The 21781-nt window shown below is 38.6% G+C and overlaps 1 protein-coding gene across 2 annotated transcripts in view; it reads left to right on the top strand.

Annotated features, from left to right (window-relative positions):
- The window catches only part of POU6F2 (POU class 6 homeobox 2), a 309033-nt gene that overhangs the window by 114932 nt on the left and 172320 nt on the right, over positions 1–21781 (top strand). For both annotated transcript variants that reach the window (XM_054274174.1, XM_054274175.1), the window contains exons 3-4: positions 19032–19123; positions 20056–20284. In XM_054274174.1, the coding sequence (XP_054130149.1) occupies positions 19032–19123; positions 20056–20284 (321 nt within the window). The remainder of the gene's footprint in view (positions 1–19031; positions 19124–20055; positions 20285–21781) is intronic.

Below are 21781 nucleotides of genomic sequence, written 5' to 3'. Positions count from 1 at the left end.
AGATGGTCCTCCTCTAACAGGAGGACTTTCAGCATTCAGGAAGTGGGTTTTCAGTGATTAACTAGATTTGCAAGACTAAGTGTCCTTGAAAACTTCCCAAACAATAAATGCCTCCTCCTGTTAGCAAGACATTTGAGGGAGATTTGAGGGAGAAGGCAGAGGGGGGAAAAGACAGCCATGGATTTTTGCCTTCAGAAGACATGAATACCAATTCTCACCAGCTCAGGCCTGCAACAGAAATCACAATAAATTTTCCAAAGAGAATGTCACAGACTGGTGTTATACATACGCCAGCATGGCAAAAGGGATCTGTACAGTTTGATAATGCCAATCACTTGAGTTACTTTGTTGAGTTATTCTCACTGTTACTAATGGTGGAGGAGAAATGTATATCCATCATCTTCTTCATGTTTTCTTGATTGCATGTAAACAGTGGTGTTTTCTCTCATTTGAATCTTCTGCTAGTGCCTGGTACAGATCTGACAAACAAGACACTTTTAAATGCATGATAAATGTATGATAAAAGGGATTTGCTGGGTTCCAAGGATGATGAGACCATGCCTAAAGAAATATTTAAGTCTGATGTGGGACTCAGATCCCTCCTGGGGGAGACAAAGGGAGTGATTCAGCATTTTCTGGGACCTTGGCAAGCAGCAGTTTTCAAATGCTCCTCCTTGTCTTTATTAGAAGGTGCCATGATGTTGACATGCAGTATCAAACCTACGGAAATCAATCGATTTCTTTTTATTGGAATTCAAGTTTGTGTCACATCATGTGAAAGTAAGTTCGCTGCCCATATAGAGCATCCCTGGCTACCAGGATGGAGCAAATCTCTAGAGAGGACAATTTCCCTTTACAGAGTAGATGCACCTAATTCAGGATCAAAACTGCAATTTGACCAAACAGGCATGTTTTCAATCATCTAGAACCTTAATATTTAATTATTTTGTTAATTAAATAATTCATTCATTTTTAATCAGCAGAGGCAAGTTTGAAATGTCTAAAATTTCTTAAGCACTCAGAACCAGGAAAACTTCCCTGGGAATCCGCACTGAGAGCAGTGAATATGTTGGCCAACATGGAGTTGAGCAACACGAGAACAAACAGAGGGCCCAGAAAGACTGCAGGGAGGGAGTCTGTGATTTTGAGCATCAATTCCGACATGGTTAACTATACAAAGTGCTACCGTGGATCTGATCTCCTGGCCTGCTGCCAGGTTAATTTCCAAGCTCAATATTTCATGCTGCCAGCTTGAGTAATCCATGTTTTTCTGTGTCTGATTATACCAGCTCTGCTTGCTGTTGGTGCAAGGCATGCTCTCCTCCATGTGAGAAGTCAGACAATCCCTCTGTACAAATTGCTGTGCGATTTGGAAGCAAGCAATAGTCCACGAGAAGAGGAGTTTTGACACTTAGTCATGCTCTCTTCATTCCTACTTTCTGGAATGAATATATGAGAAACCAAAGGTGTTGGACAATGGTGTTTCAACTGTATTATATGGTGCCTGTCCAAAAATTTGAAAACAAGGTCTTTGATATGGTTTGCTGCTTGACATTTTTCCCAGTTCCTTCTAACAGGGCACAGTTTCACAGAATTGAGTTTTGGGGTCAGGATCATAGGAATGACCGGTCCAATATATTATGAGTCACTTTATGTGTTTGAACCGTTCACAGGAGTAGATGCCCAAAGATGAATGCTTTCTGATGCAGCCATTAATACCTTCAGTTCAAGCTGAAGTTGAGCTGTTTAAGCTCCCCTCACTCTGCACTGACCTTGTTTTGCCATCTGCACTGAACTCATATGGTGACCCAGATTAGGGAGCCCATCCTGCTGATAAGAATATTTTACTTGTGTTCTCCCTACCAGCTGTTAATGGTCACCCCATCTGAGGCATTGCACAGGTGCAATGAAAGGGATGCCAGCACATCATGATGTAGTAGATGCATAAACACATGCAGAAATAAGTGCTGTTGTATCTTCCTGTTCTTTGCAGAGGACATGACGTTTAAGCACAAAAGCATGCAGAAGGGATTTTGTTTAGCTTAATCTCAGTTCCTGTACATGTTGGCAGTGTGGCTGGTTATACTGAAATTAAACAGAAATGTGTACACTTAAAATTGATCACTAAAAGATGTTGATTCATGCTTGCCTAATATAATGCATATCAAAATGACATGTATAAACTCCCAGCAGAGCTGGAGGACAGTTAGATCTTCACAGGATTTATCCTTTTGAGTGATCCACTGGAAATCTTCTGTATTCAGCTGAACTGCATAAATGTCAGAGGGCAAAATCTGGCTGAGTGGATGTAAATTTGGGAAGAAATCTCCTACCCCTGGACTTGGCCTTTAAAAAAGAAAAACTTTAGAAAACCTCAAGTATTTACTGAGAACTTCAATGAGAGAACAACTAGTTGTAGGAGGGTTTTGCCTATTCTGTAATACAGACTAATATAGTCAGGTAATAATTATGTGCTGTTTACAGGTGAAATAGCTACATCAAGTTCTCAAAGAATTTAGATTATAGTAAGTAAAAAACTGGAAAGTCTTCACTGAGCACTGTCATTGCTGCTGAAATGACTAACAGCTATAATAATATTTTGCCAATCATATTTGTTCTAATAAATGTTGGGTTTTGTAATTTTAATTCATGATTTATTGGGCAGAAAATAATTCAAACCTATGACTCTAAAGGCATCCAGAACCAATAATCTTGTGTCTGCTGTGCAAATGGGCCCTTACATCTTGACAGAGTGATGAACTTTAGAGTGAAAGTAAGTAGTTGCCTGGTGACACGGTGATTGCTCAAACAGTTGTGAGTCTGTATAAATGGTAGTGAATGCCAAAGAAAGGAATTTAGGGAAAAGGCCATGTAAAGTTTTTTTGTAGAAGCCCTTTGAGCCTAAGGGCTCAAGCAAGTGATGCTTAAGCATTTTGCACTATTGAAGTGTACTTATTATGATGACAATAAAATCTAAAAAATCCCCTCTATCACCTTGGAGCATTGCTACAGTCCTACAGATGAGGGCGTGGACTATGGAAAATCCTTGCCAGAAAGGTTGCTTTGGTGCAACCCTGGTTCAGTGTTCACTGCTCTTGTCTAATCTGTAGAGGATAGGAGTTTGATACAAAACTGACTGTGGAGCTAGCCTGTTTAAAACAGTCCTTGTTAGTTGGAAAGATGACAACTGTCATTACTGGTGTGTTCTCAGGTGTTTGCAGCAGCACATGGGAAGGAGAAGACTGTACAGGTCTGTCAGATAAATGAGTCCTTGTCAAAAATCCTGAATGCAGGTTGTGTTTGACTACTTAGTTTGGGATGTGAATTCACTCTTGGGCTTCATTATCTCTGGGAAATTGTTCATTAAGATACTAGAGAAGAAAAAATCTCATGCCAATAATGCTGCTATTACCCCATCATTAGTATTTCTTGCCATTTATTAAAAAAGAGTGATAATTTCCTTATGTTTGTTGGCATTACAGTAGTAATGCCCTGTATTTTTGTGTTCCATCATCAGGAAAATCTGTCAAATAAGTTCAGGAAAATTACTGGACCCAGAACCTGTAAATTTTCTGAAGGAGGTAGGAAAGGAGTGTTATTCTCTAGTTCATAAGTCTGAGGACCCATGAAAAGAAAGTTATTATGCTTAGCCTGAGATTGTATAAATGAATCCACATCTGCCCCAGAGAAGTCTGGGGATTCAGAAACCAAAGCCTCTGGTACATGAGGACATGAGGACTGAGAGCTGATTAAGCATGCTCTGATATATGTCTTGGTTTATGGCACTGCTGTCCTGACATTTTGGCATTTTCAAGCATCCCCCCTTGAGAATAACACCAAACTGGCACATATTAAAGAAACAGAGAGTTGCTTGAATTCAGGTATTGGTTTGGAATCAAGTAGTCTATTAAAATGTGGGGTAGAAATATGATGGAAAACTCTATCTGGTTTTTGGGTGGAGAGCAATTCAGTGAGATCTGGCTTCCAATACAAACCCTCAGTTTTGGCTTCTCTTCTCTTCTCTTCTCTTCTCTTCTCTTCTCTTCTCTTCTCTTCTCTCTTCTCTTCTCTTCTCTTCTCTTCTCTTCTCTTCTCTTCTCTTCTCTTCCTCTCCCCTTCCCCTTCCCCTTCCCCTTCCCCTTCCTTTCCCTTCCTTTCCCTTCCTTTCCCTTCCCTTCCCTTCCCTTCCCTTCCCTTCCCTTCCCTTCCCGGAACCTTCCCTTCCCGGAACCTTCCCGGAACCTTCCCAGAACCTTCCCTTCCCGGAACCTTCCCTTCCCGGACCCTCCCGGACCTTCCCAGACCTTCCCGGAACCTTCCCTTCCCTTCCCGGAACCTTCCCTTCCCGGAACCTTCCCGGACCTTCCTGGAACCTTCTCGAACCTTCCCGGAACCTTCCCGGAACCTTCCCTTCCCTTCCTGGAACCTTCCCGGAACCTTCCTGGAACCTTCCCTTCCCAGAACCTTCTCTTCTCCTCTTCTCTTCTCTTCTCTTCTCTTCTCTTCTCTTCTCTTCTCTTCTCTTCTCTTCTCTTCTCTTCTCGTCTCTTCTCTTTTTTCTCTGTATAAATTAAATCTTAAAAATATAAAAGTATATTAAAACAGGAGAATTATGACAACACTTTTAATTACCTGCATTATTCCCATCAATTGTATAAAATTAAAATGGCAAAAGCATTTTGAAACAAAAAGATTTTATTTTTAAATGCAAATTATGCTCACGTTGTTTTGTCCCAGGGTTTGTTCTTAATCCCCAAACACTATAAACCCATAAAACCCAGTATTTGTGGTGGTTGTAGTTGAGCTCAATGTGTTACAACTGAAATTTGCCAGTCAATAGAGAATTATTAGTAAAATCAAGATTTTCAAGGATGGTTGCAGAGAGAGAAAGCCATCTCTGGATTTTTTTTTCAGCGTGACTTTCAGCCTTGCTCCGAGGCAATAAAATGAGATGACACTGGGAAGAAATGTACCTCACCAGAGCTTGTAGTTATTGTTGTTTTGAATGCTTATGCAGTTGCTCCACTGAAGCAAGATTGATCCATTCCTCGGCAATGATCATTACATATCGTTTCATACAGCAAATGCAATGCTTTTCTTTTAAGTTGTCCTTTCTGATGGATGTTATTATGCTGACTCTTATTGCATTATATTACACTTCTGAAATATTTAGGTATTTATGTCATTGGTTAGTAGAAGAGTAGAGTGTGAATATGATGTTGGGTTTGAAAATATTTGGCTTTGCAGGGTGAGAAAGTACTCATGGAAGATGAGCTGCTCCTAATGGGGACATCCTACTTGCTGTTCCAGCATGAGAGGGTGAATAGAACAGGGCCTTGAGCCGGCAAGATGCCCTGATCTGTTTTAACCCCTTGTGTTATTAGCAGGATGTGTCACCATCTATTCTGACTTCCTCCATTGTTCCCATTTTAATGCAAAATATCTTTTTATTCCAAATACAAAGTAATTATTAGAGACAAAAAATAGTGTTTAAAATTGCCTTATATTCTCCATTTGAGATTTTTTTTTTTCCTAAGAGCCACCCTGCATTTAAAAACATAAGCAATTAACCCAAGTATTCTTAATATTCTTGAAGCCCCTCTTTCAAGGGTTTTGTCCAAGGAAGAAACAGCACAGAAAAGGGGAAAACAGAGCAGGAAAGAGAAGGCAACCCTTCAGAGCTCTGTGCTTAGAAAGGAAATGAATGAAAGTTAAAACAGCACACCCTTTACCTAGATATGAGACATAAATGTCAATATCCTTTGCAGTGACTAAATCACTTCTTTTTTCTTCTCCCTGAGTTGTGTCTGCCATAGTGGATCTTTCTGAAGTTCTGATATGAAATTATTTCAGTGCCTGGAGCTCAAGAAGAGGGGCACACTCCTCACGCTGCCCGATGTCGTAGGTTGCCAGTGCCATGCTTCACTCTCCGAAGGCTGGGCCCAGCTCCTGGGGATACAGTGCACAGCATGCTCAAACAAATCAGTTGTGACTCTGCTTTATTGGATGGTGCCCTAATATTTTGGGGGGCTATCCCTCAGAAGCCTGATGCAGAAACATCAATGCCTACTAAAATCAGCAAGCACTGGCTGGCATGCTGCTGGATGAACTCACATTCACCATGTCATTCTCCACCTGACTTTTGAGTCTGCTGCTTGTGGCTTAGGAGAACTGACATTTGTGCTGCTTGATCCCTTGCCTGGCACTTTGCAGCTGCAGAGCAGCACTCTCCTGCTTAGCCTACTTGTATTTCAGAGCGGTCAAACTGCAAGAGCTGTTGCTAAAGTGTCCCAGCATGGAAGTATAGGTAGGGATTGTTCTTTGAGACCCCAGCTGCAGAGCAGGCTCTCCTGAGAACACACAGAATTATCGCTTGCAGACAACTGTGATAACCTCCAGCCCCAACATATGATACAACATAAGCATTATGCCATTCTGAAAGATCAGGACACATGCACTGTCATAAAACCCAGTGCTTAAGATCTCAAACTTTGTAAAAGTCAGAATACTTTAAGGAAACCTTGTTTAACACAAAACAGCAGGCCTGTATCTTACTGCCACAATTTGTCTCAGTGTTGTTATATGACATCAAATGAAACTTTCGTAAATGCCATGAAAGGAATTTTCATGCTGTTCACAATAGATATCATTTGGTATTAACTATCTACTTGCAGCTGTGTGGCTGCCAAGCCAGATTTTTCAACACCAAACAATGTTTGTAAACTAAAAGAAAATATTTAAATTCTTATGGAGCCTTGAGAAGCCCTGTAAAGTCTTGCAATCCCTCTGAGTAGTACCACACTACTATCCACAGAGGTGTCTTACCCAGAAGCATGAAGAAGTGTCATTAGTGCTTCATGCTCAAGTTTATTTCAGTAGACAGCTCACAAGTGTAAGTTAACAAAGAGTAGGAATGTATTGCCACTCTCTGCTGTTTTGGGCAAACCTTGTCTGTGGTCATTTTTCAAAAAGAAAGGATTCAGAGGATGCTGTTGTAAAACATGCACCTCCTGTGTTTCTCTGCAGGTAATCTATAGGCTGCTGGAGCCATGGAGAAAGGGTTTGCATTTGTCCAGCATCCAGTGCTTCACAGAAATCTCATCCAGAAGCCAAAAGAAGAGTTAGGATATATTTCAGCAGTGAACTAAGAGAGCAGCATCAGACCAGGAAAATTTTTGTTGATAACAGAGCATATGCTCAGCTAGCTAAGGAGAATGAAAGAAGAAGATATTGTATCTATAAGTCTAAGTAAGCCTGTGGGTGTGCATTAGGGACTTAACTCAATTTGAAAAATGCTGCCCAAATTTGTTTCTACTGTGCGTAAAGTGTTTCTGAGCCTCAGATGAGCCATTATATTTATCCAGCATGACATCTGTTAAAATATTTTTGAATAAGGAGCCTGTATGGAGCATACATAATAAGAAAGCTTTTGTGAGCATGTTTGTATTCCTGATAGATGAGAATGGCTCATTTGGAGCCTTCCCAATGTTACACTGTTTAGGAGGTATGCTAGATCCCAGATGAAAACCCACAAGAAAATGTAATTAGTGGAACAAAATTTAGTGCATTTGCCTCACGGCTACTTTTTACATTGCAGCAGTTTTGCTGTTAATTTTCCTTCTTCAAAGTACTAAAAACAAGGGATTTTTGAGCTGGGGACCTAACCACAATACAAAATCAAGCCTCGTTTCCCAGTCCTTTCTTATATTTTTTTTCTTCAAAGAAAGAAACCTGATCTGCTTTTCATTAAGAAAGTAAAATGACCAGGCTCATAAATCTTGACCTTGGTTTGTAATCTGGTAGAACCCAGCTAACAGAAACACTGACTGAAATAGAATGGACAACTTTCTTGAGTAAAGATTTGTAGAATTGTACTTCTGGTTCACCAAGTTTCAGGCCAGAGCAAATTTTACGGCCAAGTTATAAATATTTGAAAAATGCGAAGCATAATGGAAATGCTGACACAACAGGCATAAGCAGCTCAGTGGTATAATCTGGCAGTGCTGTTTTGAAAATGGTTATATGATAATGTTATTCAGGCCTGGAGAATTTTTAGCTAAATGTATCAATATGAACCTAATTTAGTTAGACATTAATACAATCATTCACATTCAAAATCTATAGTACTCTGATGTATGGATCAAGACAGTTTCCTTCTCCCTGATTTATATCAGTGAAATATATGTTAGAGTACACAATAAATAGGATGAGTATCAAATCATTAAGGTGATGTTTTTTCAGTCTTCCGATCTCTATTTACTGAACAGTACCACAAGAGCTATATCCTTTAGAGTGTTAATATGTAACCAGAACAAACAGAGAACATAGGAAAGGTGGAGAAAAGTTAGATATATAAGTAAGAAAAAGTGAGTTATTGATTTTATTGACTGGTTTGTTAACTTCTGACATTGCAATAAAGCCTTATTTATTTGTATACAGAAGACTCAATTACATAGATACATATTATTTAAACAACTGGGTTATTTACAGGAGAATTGCAGTTTCATAAATAATATAGACTTGCATTTCTCAAGCTGATGTTTATCCATTGTTACCACTTAGGGAGTTGTGGTATCCACAAATGCTCTTTGGAGGAAAGTCATTAGAATAATGTTAAGTAAAATCCCTGCTATTGTAACTATACATGTCCAAGGTACACATTAGCACATACAAGCTGTGTTCTTCACAATGACTGAAATACAAATTATTGCATCCTGCTTTCTATGACTGGAGGAAGCAGCATGCTGGCAATACTTGCCACTCCAATTGATATGCCCCTTTGGTCTAGGATTTCTCTACGCTCTGACAGCCCAACAACACTCTGCATGTGGGATAAGAAGAGGTGGTGAAGGTCCCACAGGAAATGGTTGGGCAGGAGCCTAAGTCTTCCTTTTGCCAGATTAACACCTGATTTTTTTCCTTTATGACAACTGTAAGGAATAGACAGTGGATGTGTTTGGTATTTCAAACCAGCCCTGGCTATCTTCATAAGACAGCTTCTCTGGGCAGAGAAGCAACACAGCTGTGTTAGAAAGACACACAGCTTGCGCTTGTAGAGCACCATGTGAGCATAACTGTGTGTCTTCCACACCAAGAGTGGCTTCTGTTTGTTCATTTGGGAGTATGGACAAAGAAGTTAAAATGTGCTTGTCTATATGTACCTTTAAATGTTATCTTTATATTTTGTAAATATAGCTAGGTTCTTCTAAAGGGCTGGGTGGGTCTAAGTCAGATGCAAGAATTATTACAGAACTCTGTAAGAGTTCTTACAGAACTCTGTAATAGTTCTGAAACTATTTCAGAATTTTTTCTTTAAAAGAATCTTTTCAGAAAGAATCTTTCCTTAAAAAGCATTTTTAGAATGAATCAGTGATTACTTTTTGCCCAACTCCAAATTATGTTTAGTAGGCATGTGCACGTAGTCTGAGATCTGACCTAATCCTCAAAGTAAGTAATATGACAAATGGAAACTGATGCTGGTTTTGTGTTGTTGTGTAATGGAGTTAGAATAATGACAGGACAATAATATAATAGAATTCTGCAAAGCCTTCACGTGACTTTAAGTGGAAGTAAAATCATGGAAATTAGGAGGACAATAAAATAATGCTTTGCAAAAAGGATAAAGAAATAGTGTTACCCAAGTCTATTAGTAACATAACATGCTATGAATGCACTTAAATTAATAGCATATTTTACCAGTAGTTATTTTTCAGTTACTGCAATGCTGAAAAAATAACCAGAAAAATAATATTAAAAATGAAAGTGATTTAGGAAACTGATTTGTTTAAATCATGTATCTTTAGAGAGGCATATGAATATATGTGAATACAAGTATTTGCGTGGATTAGAAACATTTTATTCCATAAAATTTAATCCTATTAGGATGTGCTGCAGTGCCCTATTTGAAGCAAGTTGCCTGCCACTTGCTATTTTGGCAAAGCTAAGTTGTATGGCTTCTTTTTGCTTTTTTGTTTCTTCATGGTAAGTTTTTACAAAGAGGTCTTGTCATGACAAGACATTTCTAACAAAGAGATCTTTTAATGAAATTCAGCTGTCCTGGGATGTATGCATCTTACATGTAAAGTTTTTTTACCCTGTGCTATATTCTCCAACTTTTCCTAGGAAATTAATCCAGCACATTTATAATCCAGTGGGATTTTGACTCACATAAAGGCAAGATAAACATGCTACAGGAACAGTGTCCAAATGTTTGTCAGCCACTTTGTTATTTCTATGGAGATCTATTTTGGAGTATTTTCAATGTAGAAAAGATTATTTTAGTGGCTGCTGCAGAGTGGTTTATCATCGTTGATTGCAAATAGCTCCTCAAAACCAGACACTATGATGATGTTGGCTACTAGTCTTTTTGCTGCCTTTTGTATTTTCAACTTTAGATCTATGGAGGAGGGAAGTACTTAAGGGGTGGGGAGGGGTACAAAGCAAGAGCTCTTGGTGTGCGGTGTAAATGTGGTTTAGTGATGGTAAGGCTTGACATACTTTGCAAGCCCTGGTTGTAAGACTGAATGCTCTTTAAAAACATAGATATAAAGTGGCAAAATCTCCTGGCAAAATTGTAAACGGCCACTACAACTGATTTCAGACAATAATAAAGAGAAGGAAGTCAATTCAGTTCAGGATTTATGAGATCAGGAGGTGTGCATACCATAAGTTTCTGCAGCTTCCAGCCAACATTTTCATTTGAAATAATGTCTCACCCCGCTGAGCCACATCATGAGAACTTGCTGCAGATATCAAATGGTACCAGTTGCTTTTGGAAGGCGGTTGTATTTTTGTAGCTGGGACCCTCTGAAGATACCTGTGCAGCTAAATAGATTTATAATGAAGGCCTACTAGTTTTGTGATGTAGTTGGATCTAGGAGTGTGAGATCTCCTGCATGCAGAGTTGCTGCCACTGTTAAGGTTTCTTTCTGAATCTCAACTGGACTTCTACACTCTGTGGGATGGCTCTTTCAAGAGTCTCAGTGAAGTTGAACAGCTGAACAACCTGTAATGAAGCACTTGATGGAGCTGCCCCACAGGGCTGTGTAAAGACCACAGCAGAGAGTGTAAAATTGTTAAAGACTCTGCAGGGATGAAACCAGTGAACTCAGTAGCAATGATGGTAAACTACTGTTGTTTTACCATATTTGCAGGTCAGATTGCTCCAGTAGAAGTTAACATAATATTATGGGGTGCACTTTGCTGAACAGTGACTCTCCTGTGAGGTGCTTTTACTAGATCTAATTGAATACTTCCTTCCTTAAATGGATGTTCTCCTCTCACCAAACTGGGTGATTTGAATTTTTAAACAGGTTCTCATCAGACTGATGAAATACTAGGTTCATCTGCTTCCCACCTCACAGCTTTTTCTTTCCAGTCCCTTGTCAAAGTTGTGAGTTGAATTACTGTCACTGGCTGCCTACCTGTGCCCTCTGTGGAAATTAGTCTATCAATGTGGCTTGTAAAAAGCAAAATATGTCAGACATACTATGCTTTTCTTCCACCCAGAAGCCTGAATTACTGTGCACTAGAGATCATCCACATGTATTGCCTGGCTTTCAGTAGGCTGTAGTGCCAGCAGCCAAACACTTACTAAGTAACTGTGCAGGAGTTCTCAGACAAAAAGCATTATAAGATATCTTCATAGTCTGGCTTATTTCAGGGAAGGGTACAGAAGTCAGGTGGGGAGGGTGAGTGTTGGCAAGTTGGGCTTTTGATGGAAAGCTTGTCCTCTTCCCTATTAGGAATGAAACGAATATACATAGGTAAGCACTGTAAAAAAGTCCTAAAAATATCTAAGATAGCTATAAAGATGGCAAACTGTAATAGTTGTTCCAAAATAGATGTTCTTTAATGTGCTCACTCTTTGGCATTTAGTAAACTTCCAGGGGTGGAAAGAAAGGAAAGTTTAATTTAGAGAAGCCTCCTGGCCTTCTTAGCCAGTGATCAGCTGCCCAACATGAAATAATAACGCATTCAACTGTCCATCTTCTGGTAAGTCACTTTTATCATCACTGCATTCACCAGCACTAACCACAAACAGTGAGCATGAAATGTTGTAGGAATTCAGAGACTGATATGGTCTTTGTGGCCTTAATATTTGTGCTAATGCAGACAGTATGGAAGGAACTAGAACTCTCAATATGAAGGGGCCAACTCATAAAAAATGTATGTACCACTAACAAGGGATTTTTATGCACTGTATTTTGTGGGTGAAGAAAAGTAGAATGAGTCTATTTTGAATAAAGAACATACTTTTGCAATTATATCCCTTCATCTTTTCTGCAGTAGCAACACTTCTTTTCTTACATGAAGTATTTGAAGTGGAAGAATATTCATATAGGCACCAATAAGAAAAAAAATTTCACATATGGTAAAGAGAAAAAGGAAAAGATGAGACAATGAAAGAGGAGCAAAAATAAAGATGGGAAAGAAGAAAATTTAAGGCCCTTGGGAGAACTGAGATTTTGAGTTATTTGTGATTTTGTGCATCGGTATGGTTTATTTTTTTTTGGATGGTAATTATAACTTGTGGTTGCCCAGAAGAAGTCCTCTGTAACACGAATCACTTTAATAGTCTGATTTTCATTATAAAGAGTCATGGAGTTTTAATGTTATCAGTCCTAATCCAGAAGGATGCAGGTGCATAAGTACAAACCAAGCTCTGTGCATAGGGGTAATGAGGACAGTGATTTCATCTACTGCATGTGCCTTGTGGGAGAAGATCCTTTAGGAGGAAATATCTCCAGGGACCAGGCAAAGACAGTATTCTATACTCTGCTGGCAGAATGACTTTGAGCTCTCCAGATGATTTTAGTAGCTTTGCAGTAGCAACTGCGAGGCAATTTCAGATAAGTATAAAACTGTGGTGTTTTACTTGCTTAAGTACTGAATGATATACTGAGTAAAGCAAATCTGCTCTATTCATATTGATGTCTAATTCAATGCATTTTCAATGCAGGATTTTTAGCTCTTCTGTATAGGATATTGCATTGACATATATGTCAATATGGTAAATCAATATACCATTCCCTTATCACACCACAAACATTTTCAAAGGTAAACTAGAAGGGCTTTGTACATAGGAAGGAGAAAATTAAGAATGAGAGCTACGTACCTTGACACAATCTGACATTGTAGAAGATGTGCACAGCATTTGTATGTTGTGCTGAAATGATTGAACAGCAAAATCATAACATCAACATTGCAATTTTATTACGTTTCAGAGTTAACAAGTGCTAGTAGTAATTCTGCACACATGCAGAATTCTACACATTTGTTTGTGTCTCTTTCTGAGGGTGAAATTACTGCCTAAAAATTAAAAAAAAATAAAATCTGAAGTACAGGTCAGCAGAAAAAGATTAATTGCTGAATCATCTGTGTGATAACCTGATACCTAGGGAAATTTTATACAATCCAAAGGAATGAATTTTGTGCCCCATCTTGGTCATGGACTGGAAAGAGACAACTGTCTAACAAGCTAAATATGGAAGGTCTAAGCTTAAATTCATATCTTTCAGTGGGAGAATCATTATTCTAACATAATTTATGAGATTGATTTTCTTTGCTGAGACAGCAGGAATATCTCCTCTGAAAACCATAGGAAAATAACAATGTAAAATGGAATCAGCATAAAATCTCAATTTTGTCTCCTGCAAGTATTGTAAAATTTAGGTGTGTTTGTGAAATTTTGTGTAACAAACTGATTACTAAGGTTTTACAATGTGGTAGTTTGTGCATGCTTCCTCCTGACATGTCCAAACTCTGATGCAACAGGAAAATGAAAATAGTGAAATTAAGAGCCAAAATGTGGTGGTTTGTGGCAGAATGAAGAGGGAATGTTATATTTTTTTTTCATTACCAATTGAATCTTTTTCTTTCAGCTATTAAATTTTGTTCAGCGAGACTGCTCTTAGTATAATTGCTGAAAGTTAAGGTTTCATTCAGTGAGGAGCTGAGTTGCTTTGATCAGAGATGATGGACTTTCCCACACCATGCCTGATGATTTGAATCATATTAGTTGCTATTTAATTTCCTTAAAAAGTTGTGGTTTTTTTCTTGATTATGATCTAAATGCAGCAATGTTTTGCTCAGATTGTTTAGTTTATTTTTTTTTAGTTTTAAAAACGTAAGACTTTTCTCACAGGCAGTATTTTTACTTTAATGATTTAATTCTTAAAGCTGTATCGTTAATGTGAGTTGTCTCAGTGAGTAAGAAAAAAGTCTACTCTTGATTTCTTATTGTTATGGTTACTGACAGATAAATAAAAGTAATTTAATGTTGCATTGTGGAACTAGCTAAAGATTTAATATCAACTGTTGCTTGAAATGTGTTCTTTTATTAATGTTAATGCATTTGTAATATTTTCTGATATCTCAGAAGGATTCATATATTCTTTTGATCACTGAAAATCTAGTATTATTGAATTTGATCCAGGTCATTTTTCAAAGCATTGAGTGCTAAGGACAGGTGGTCCAGCATATCCCTGAATTTGATACAAATGTGAGACATATTGAATTCATTCATGAAGACCATGAGGAAGTTGTTCATATCCAGGTCATCTGCTGAGATTAGTGCTATGCTTTGGTATGAGCATTGGCTTTGAGGGAGCTTTGGTGCAGAGTTTGAGAAGAGATGCCGGGGTGTACCAAGGCTTTCAGCAGGCACAAGCACCCACGTGCAGAAGCGCCAGGGTAGAACTGGATGTACCAGCTTAATGCACTCAATGCTGTGACGCTGTTCTGTACCATTTTTCAGTCAGCTGCAGGTTCCTTGCAAGCACCAGAGACCAGGTGAGACAGGGGCACTTGGGACAGGCATTGCATCCAAGTGAGGACGCTGGGGAGCACCTGCAGGTTCACCTTGTCAGAGCTGCTGCAGCCCTGCAGCAGCCAAGGAGCTGCAGAGCAGTTTTGTGTTTTGACCCATGCCTTCCTGAACAGTGGATCTAGAGCTGAGGAGATCAGCTAAATTGTGCTTATTTGAGAATCCATGTTGGAGTCTCTTTTCCCAATTAGTTGTAAAGTGTGGTATTGGAGCATTCTCACCTTCACAGGGCACTGGGAGATGCTAAGAACTGAGTTACCTGTTGTGTTGCTGAAAATGTGTAAGAAACAAAATGGAAGCAAACGATGGAAAGCCTTTTATAACCAGTACATTTACAGCTGTAATTTTGTATGAAGCTTTGTGGCCTTGAGATGTGGATTTTTTTCTTCTGATGTTTCTCTCGTTTTTTTCTAAACCAGATATTGTGCAACATGGCTTTTCACTTGTTTTGTGGAATTTTTTTCGCATTTTGATAAGGGGAGAAGAAGGTTGCCTTTGTTTTACTTAGCCTTATTTTAAATAATATTTCATTTTAAGAAGGCTATTTTAGAGTGTTTACAGTGCACTTCAATTTTTTTTGATTGTGTCATGCCCTTCCAGTCCCTTGGTGAGATGAGAGGTATGTATTATATAATTTATAATTAATTTATGATGAATCACATATGATGAATACTCCTTATTAAATATTAAAGCCTTGTCTACAGTCGTGGCAGTACTATGGCAATGGCACTCCAGTCTGTTCATAGGGTACAATTGAGCAAGCTCAATGACTTAGGCTGTGTTGTCAGGACTCAGTCATTATAAGAGCCCTGCCTGGGCAAACAATGTTAAGGAGAATTGGTTCTCTTTTCAGAGTAGCAGCCCTGCTACTGCCTTCCCCCTGCTCCTTATGCACCAGGAGTTGGAGTTGTAATGAGGGTAGAATTTCTGCAAAACACAGTTGCAAACAGAGAAGGTACTGCTGGTAGTTCCCCAGCTTCAAAGGGGTTTTTATAAGTCCTGGTTCCTTGCTGGCAGACCCCTCACTGACAGAAGGCTAAGCAGAGTTGGAGTTCAGCCTAACAGGAGGTAACTGGGCCTGGATCAGACAAGTGCAAAATTTAGGCTAGATTTTGACAGTCCATTTTCATTACTGAGGACTGGAATTTGGACAAAGGGATAATTTACCTGCAGAGGTCGTTTCAGCATGTGGAATTAACCAACTCCCAGATAAACTCAGTAAAACAGTGGCAAGAAACAGTGTAGGGGATTGTGTGCTGCCAGTTTAGGGCAGTTGTTCTTAATGAAGGCATTCTTCCAAATTCATAGTAATGAATCTCTGAAGCAGAATTAGTAGAGAAATCACAAGTAGACGGAGCTCCCTGACTCCTCTGAAATCAGGGGAATCCCCCCAGTCAGAAATAAAAGGCAGAAAAGAAAAAGTAGCCTTCTAGCCATGTTTTGTGCTCTGCCTTTCCTTCTTCAGTGTTGACCTATGTGTGTCAGTGAATGCAGCATACAGCAAGGAAAAAATGCTGTCATTGTGTGATGCAACAGACATTGCCCTGAAATTCTTGCTTCCGTGTGTTTAGTGCCAGCCCAGCAGGCAGATTTTCTTGTACATTTTCTTGAATCTTAAGTGTCTGTTATAGCAGGTAGATTAGAAGGGGCAGGAGAGATCTGAGAATTTCAGTCAGAGAATACAGGATTGATAATTTCATATAGGATGTCATATAAAACCACATGAAACTGTGTGCTGTTTTCTTGAGAGAACTGCATCCTATGGGAACTGAGTTAGGAGCAGCAGGCAGAGCATTTGAGCACTGAAATAAAAAAAACCCAAAACAATCATCTGTGGTGTGACAGGAATGTAATCCTATGTGACTTCAATTAGTACAATGAAAAAGGAAAGCAGTGTAATTAATTTTGGCTTGATGGTCCAATATAACCAACTTGTGGTACGTAAAGATTGTGTGATCAAATGTTGAAAAATCATTACGGTACAGATAACAGAAATCAGTGGTTCTTTGGATGGGCACCATGGAAAAAAGAATACTATAAGACAGGCATATTACTTCAGAACTTCTTACATATTTTCTGAGAGCTCAAGGTATAAAAATTGCAATAAAATCTAATTCTAATGGCTTTGGTTTTGTTCTTTTCCCAAAGATTTCATTAGATTATTTATTGATATGACATATTATCAGGAGCTTGTTTTAATACTGATTAAATCACACACATTGACAAAACTCACAGCCCTTAAAATTACATAAAACAAAATTGACTTATAAGATTTGATCTTAATGGAGAGTGATACCTTCATTGGTATTGAGCCTTGGATCTAATGTCACTTTATACATACAGCTGTGAAGATTAAAAAAGAAAGACCATAACAGTATGTGGAAATTACCAAAGGAAAAATTATGTTTACAAACATAGCACTTTATTTTGTATAGGAGGACATAACACTGGGGAAACCCTGTTTTTGGTCTTAGGGGTGGCATCAGCACTAGAATTGCTCTGCATTTGAAAGAAACAGTTTTCACTGAATTGCGCATATCTAGTTACATTTTTCTCTTTGCATTTAACTTGAATGAGTAAATTGCAGATAAAAAATTTAGTGACTGTGTCTCTTTTTGCATGTTACTGGACAATTTTTTGAATCCTCACTGATTATAGTAGGTCAGCTTATTCTCGTTATTAAATGACAATGGTCATTAAAATGGCAAACACATTTCTGTAGAATTCCCTTTATAAAATGTCAGCAAGTTTGTATGTTTTTATTAGTTCCAAATCAGATATTTCAATAGACCATTTGTAAGTATTCCCGGAGCAATGTCCATTTCTGAATTTTTAAGACCACACTAAGATATTACAAATTAATCAGATTTTCAGATTTCTGCATATTTATTGTTTAATCCAATTCTAAAATGCTGTTATGATTGACAGCTTGCTGTAGAGATGGAAGTCAATTGAATAATATGTAGCAGTCAATTTTATTTGAACCTTAATGTGGTGAAGGTGGGTTTTTTTTCACATTTCCATTATTTATAAGTTGTTCCCCTTGGAGAATATATAAAAGAATTTGTTTTAAATGAGCTGATAATACCCTCTTTAAAATTTATGACAGAATTGTATCCTTTTTCCTTACAGCACAAGGGTGTGCCAAGAAACTGTTTCTGACTCATCTTGCTATTCATAGGACAAAAATTAGAAAAGACCATCTTGTTAAGGTTTACTCAGAATGAAATTTCAGCCACTCATCAGAAAAAAAACCCCAAAACAGAAGATATCATACCAATCAGGAAACCTGATGCTTTTGCCAGGGATTTCTTTATAAGAGACTACAGTACTCTTGAAGCTACATGTGATACTTGCTGTCATTCTTACAACCTCAAAAATCAGTGTGGGCCTGATCATCATCACTGAAAAGTTGGGAATCAGTTGAGCCCTTCACCCAGAGGAAATGGAGGATTGGGATCTAGTTTTGAAAACGTCTTGGTACTTTCTTACAACTGATTGGATATTTTTAATTTTCTTCCCCCCTTTCAAATCTATATTGCAGATTTCAGCAAAATTTAGCAGGGCTGGACTGTGTTCTATGCTTAGCAAGTCATTAGCACCCAGCATCTTGTTCGATTGTTGGATATTGATCATCTCAATAAATGCTGGAAATCCTTGATTTTGCAGAATTTTGCTAATCCTCCCCATACAATTTAAAAAACAAGCTGTCATATGGAAGCATACTAGTTTTCATAGTGTCTTTTTATTGTGCATAGTACAGCCTTTGCTGCCTCAGTAACTGACAAAAGAAAATACTTTATTAAGATAGAAAGTAGATGTGACTTGATTATTTTTCAGATAATTTTTGCTTTCAGAAATTGCAATGGCTGATGCTCACCTAACCGTGAAAAATGCAGTTCCTACACACATGGAGTGCTCATGTGCTGTATGTAAATTGATGTATAATGCAACCCGCATTAGCTGGGTTGATGATAGCTTCAGTTTCACTGCTGTCAGATTTCTGTAACTCTTTGAATGAGCTGGCTGGTCTGAATGAACGTTAGCATAATTTATGCAGCTGATAAGCAATTTGAGTGCTTGAGTTATTGATAAAGCACTTTAACATATCATTTTCAGCTTCATGTTATGTGACATCAGAGTTGAAGGTAATGTGGCAGTCCCCAGGCTTGATATTAAAGTCAATCTGTTCTCTGAATTTCAGAGGCCAGAGGAAACACAGTGCTGCCTGATACAAGCCCAACAGACCAGCACCAACCCAGTCAGTCGCATACTGCATTCCCTGTTGGGCCTCAGGTAAGTATCTTTCCTTTCAACTCATTGAGATGTGCAATTTGGTGAACAATAAATAACTGTGACTGATCATCTTTGATATGTGTAATGTAGAAAATGTGAATCTCTTTGGCTGTGTTCAGTGGTACAAAAAGAGAATATGCATCATGTATATTTTGAAAGTCAAGTTTGGCAGGATTATATTTTGTTTGCTTTTCTAAAATAAAACCTAAGTTTTGCATATTTAGGAAGTTAAAATATTGTAATTTCTTATGTAAATTACTTCTGAAATTAATATAATAATTTAATATTTAAAATCTTGTGCAATTTTAATGCAGAATTATTGTCTCTGACAGTTGTCTGTCACACAGAACTCCTGTATTAGTAAAGGTATTTCATTATCTTTTATATCAGATATTTATTTTCTTTAGAGCAAAGTGTAGACAAAGTAGTATTGCATTTTATAAGACTTTGAAATATTTCCTATCCTACATCACAATTTTATCCAAGTTCAGCTATATTCTAAGATACTCAATATTCTTCCACTTCCCAGGACAGTCTTGGTCCACAAAGCTTCTGGTAGTTGTCACTAGTGTTTTCTGCTATTATCAATCAGTATACAACCAGGAATTTTTGGGAAATGTTGGCATTTAAGTACTTGTAGGCTAAGTTGAGTTATGTCTTCTTTCGCTCATAAATTATTTTTGGTGTATGTGTCATGAATTTTCCAGTCTAGATTCAGCTGGGATTGCTACTATGCTGTTTGACTGAGGCTTACAGTTTCAGACTGTCATAGTTGTCAAAGTTTTCTGTGTTGGTGAAAATGTATACTTTAAGATACTGGAAGCAGTGCATGTCTGTAATGGAACACGAAAGGATCTCAAGCAAGAAGGTTGAAAGTGTGTAATACTGAGTCATACACACTGAAATAGGTTTGTACCTGTGGTTTCTTACAGCCACTACTGACAGCCCAACAGTTAGCCTCAGCAGTAGCAGGGGTGATGCCAGGAGGCACTCCAGCCCTGAATCAGCCAATCCTTATTCCTTTCAACATGGCTGGGCAGCTGGGGGGCCAACAAGGACTCGTCCTGACTCTACCTACAGCAAATCTCACCAACATCCAAGGACTGGTAGCAGCAGCTGCAGCAGGAGGCATCATGACTTTGCCATTGCAAAATCTACAAGGTAAGTCATGTTCGTAATTTTTCTAACAGGTTCTTTCACATGTTTTATGCCCTCTCTTTCTTTAAATTGAGGGATATCTTTTTCAAATTAAATGTTGCTCTCCATGAATATTGAAAAGTAATACCTGGATTGTTTTTGAATGCTTGAGAGACACTTAAGGGCTATTTGCCTTTTTATAGAAACATATTGGAATTTGGGTCTTACATTACTGTGGGTCAGTAATGCAAACCACTTGAATGGCTCATTAGGTTTTTCTGTCATCAATGATCAATGTTTTCTACTCACAGATCACTTGGAGATTTCAAACTATTGAATAACAGAATCATAGAACATCAAGGGTTTGGAATGGACTTTAAGATCATCTAGTCCCAACCCCACCTGCCATGGGCAGAGACACCTCCCCCTAGACCAGGTTGCTCAATGTCTTACCCAACTTCTCAAGGTTGGGACATCTCCAACCTCCTTTGGCACCCTGTTCCACTGTTTTATCACCCTCCCAGTGAATTTTTTTTTTCCTAATATCTCATCTAAATCTTCCCTCTTTCAATTTGTACCTATTATTCCTTGTCCTTCGACTACAGATCCTGGTGAGGAGTCCCTCTCCAGCTTTCTTGTAAAACCCCTTCAGATACTGGAAATTTGCCATAAGGTCTCCATGTGATCTTCTCCAGGCTGAACAGCCCCTATTTTCTCATAAGCCTGTGTTCACAAGGGAGGTGCTCCAGCCCTCTTAAAAACTTCATGGTCCTCCCCTGGACTTGCTCCAACAGTTCCACATGTTTCTTATCTTGGGGACACCCCAACTGTGCATACTCCAGGTGGGATGACATGTGAGCAGAGGGGCAGAATCACCTCCTTTGACCTCCTGGGCATGCTCCTTGTGATGTAGCCCAGGACTTGATTGTCTTTCTGAGCTGTGAGCACACACAGATGGCTCATGTTGAGTTTTTCATCACCTGTAACTCCCAGGTCTTTCTTACCAGGGTTGCTCTCAATCATTTCTCTGCCCAAGCCATTGGTGTGTCTGGGATTGCAGTGACCCAGGTGCAGGACCTTGCACCTTGCTATGTGGAACTTCATGAGGTTTGCTTCAGCCCACATCTCAAACTTGTCAAGGTCCCTCTGGGACCATTATTCCTTCCCTCCAAGCAAGTTCACTGCAACACACAACTTGTTTCACCACTTTTGATTAAAGCAGCTGTATGATTAGAGGCAACTAAAAATACAGTATTGCATGAAAATAACTTTTCATAAAATTTACAATAAAATCAGAGTTTTCTCATCTGTCATCCATGACCTAGATATATGTTTTTGTTCCTGCTGTGGGAGGCCTGCTTTATCAGTAAGGTTCTGCCATCCTCTTTCAAGTTGTTGAGAGAGTTGCATGACTCCAAAGTAACTAGGAAAAAGTTAATCTCTGTATGTATCCTCTATATTGTCTGAGCTGTACCATGCTTACAATGGTTCTACCCTGAAGAATCTGCTACATTTTCCCCG

Source organism: Melozone crissalis, unplaced genomic scaffold, assembly GCF_028551555.1.
Source record: "Melozone crissalis strain CALT ecotype California unplaced genomic scaffold, PUWL_Pcris_2 ptg000016l_1, whole genome shotgun sequence".
Taxonomy (NCBI): domain Eukaryota; kingdom Metazoa; phylum Chordata; class Aves; order Passeriformes; family Passerellidae; genus Melozone; species Melozone crissalis.
This window is presented reverse-complemented; position numbering and strand designations above follow the sequence as displayed.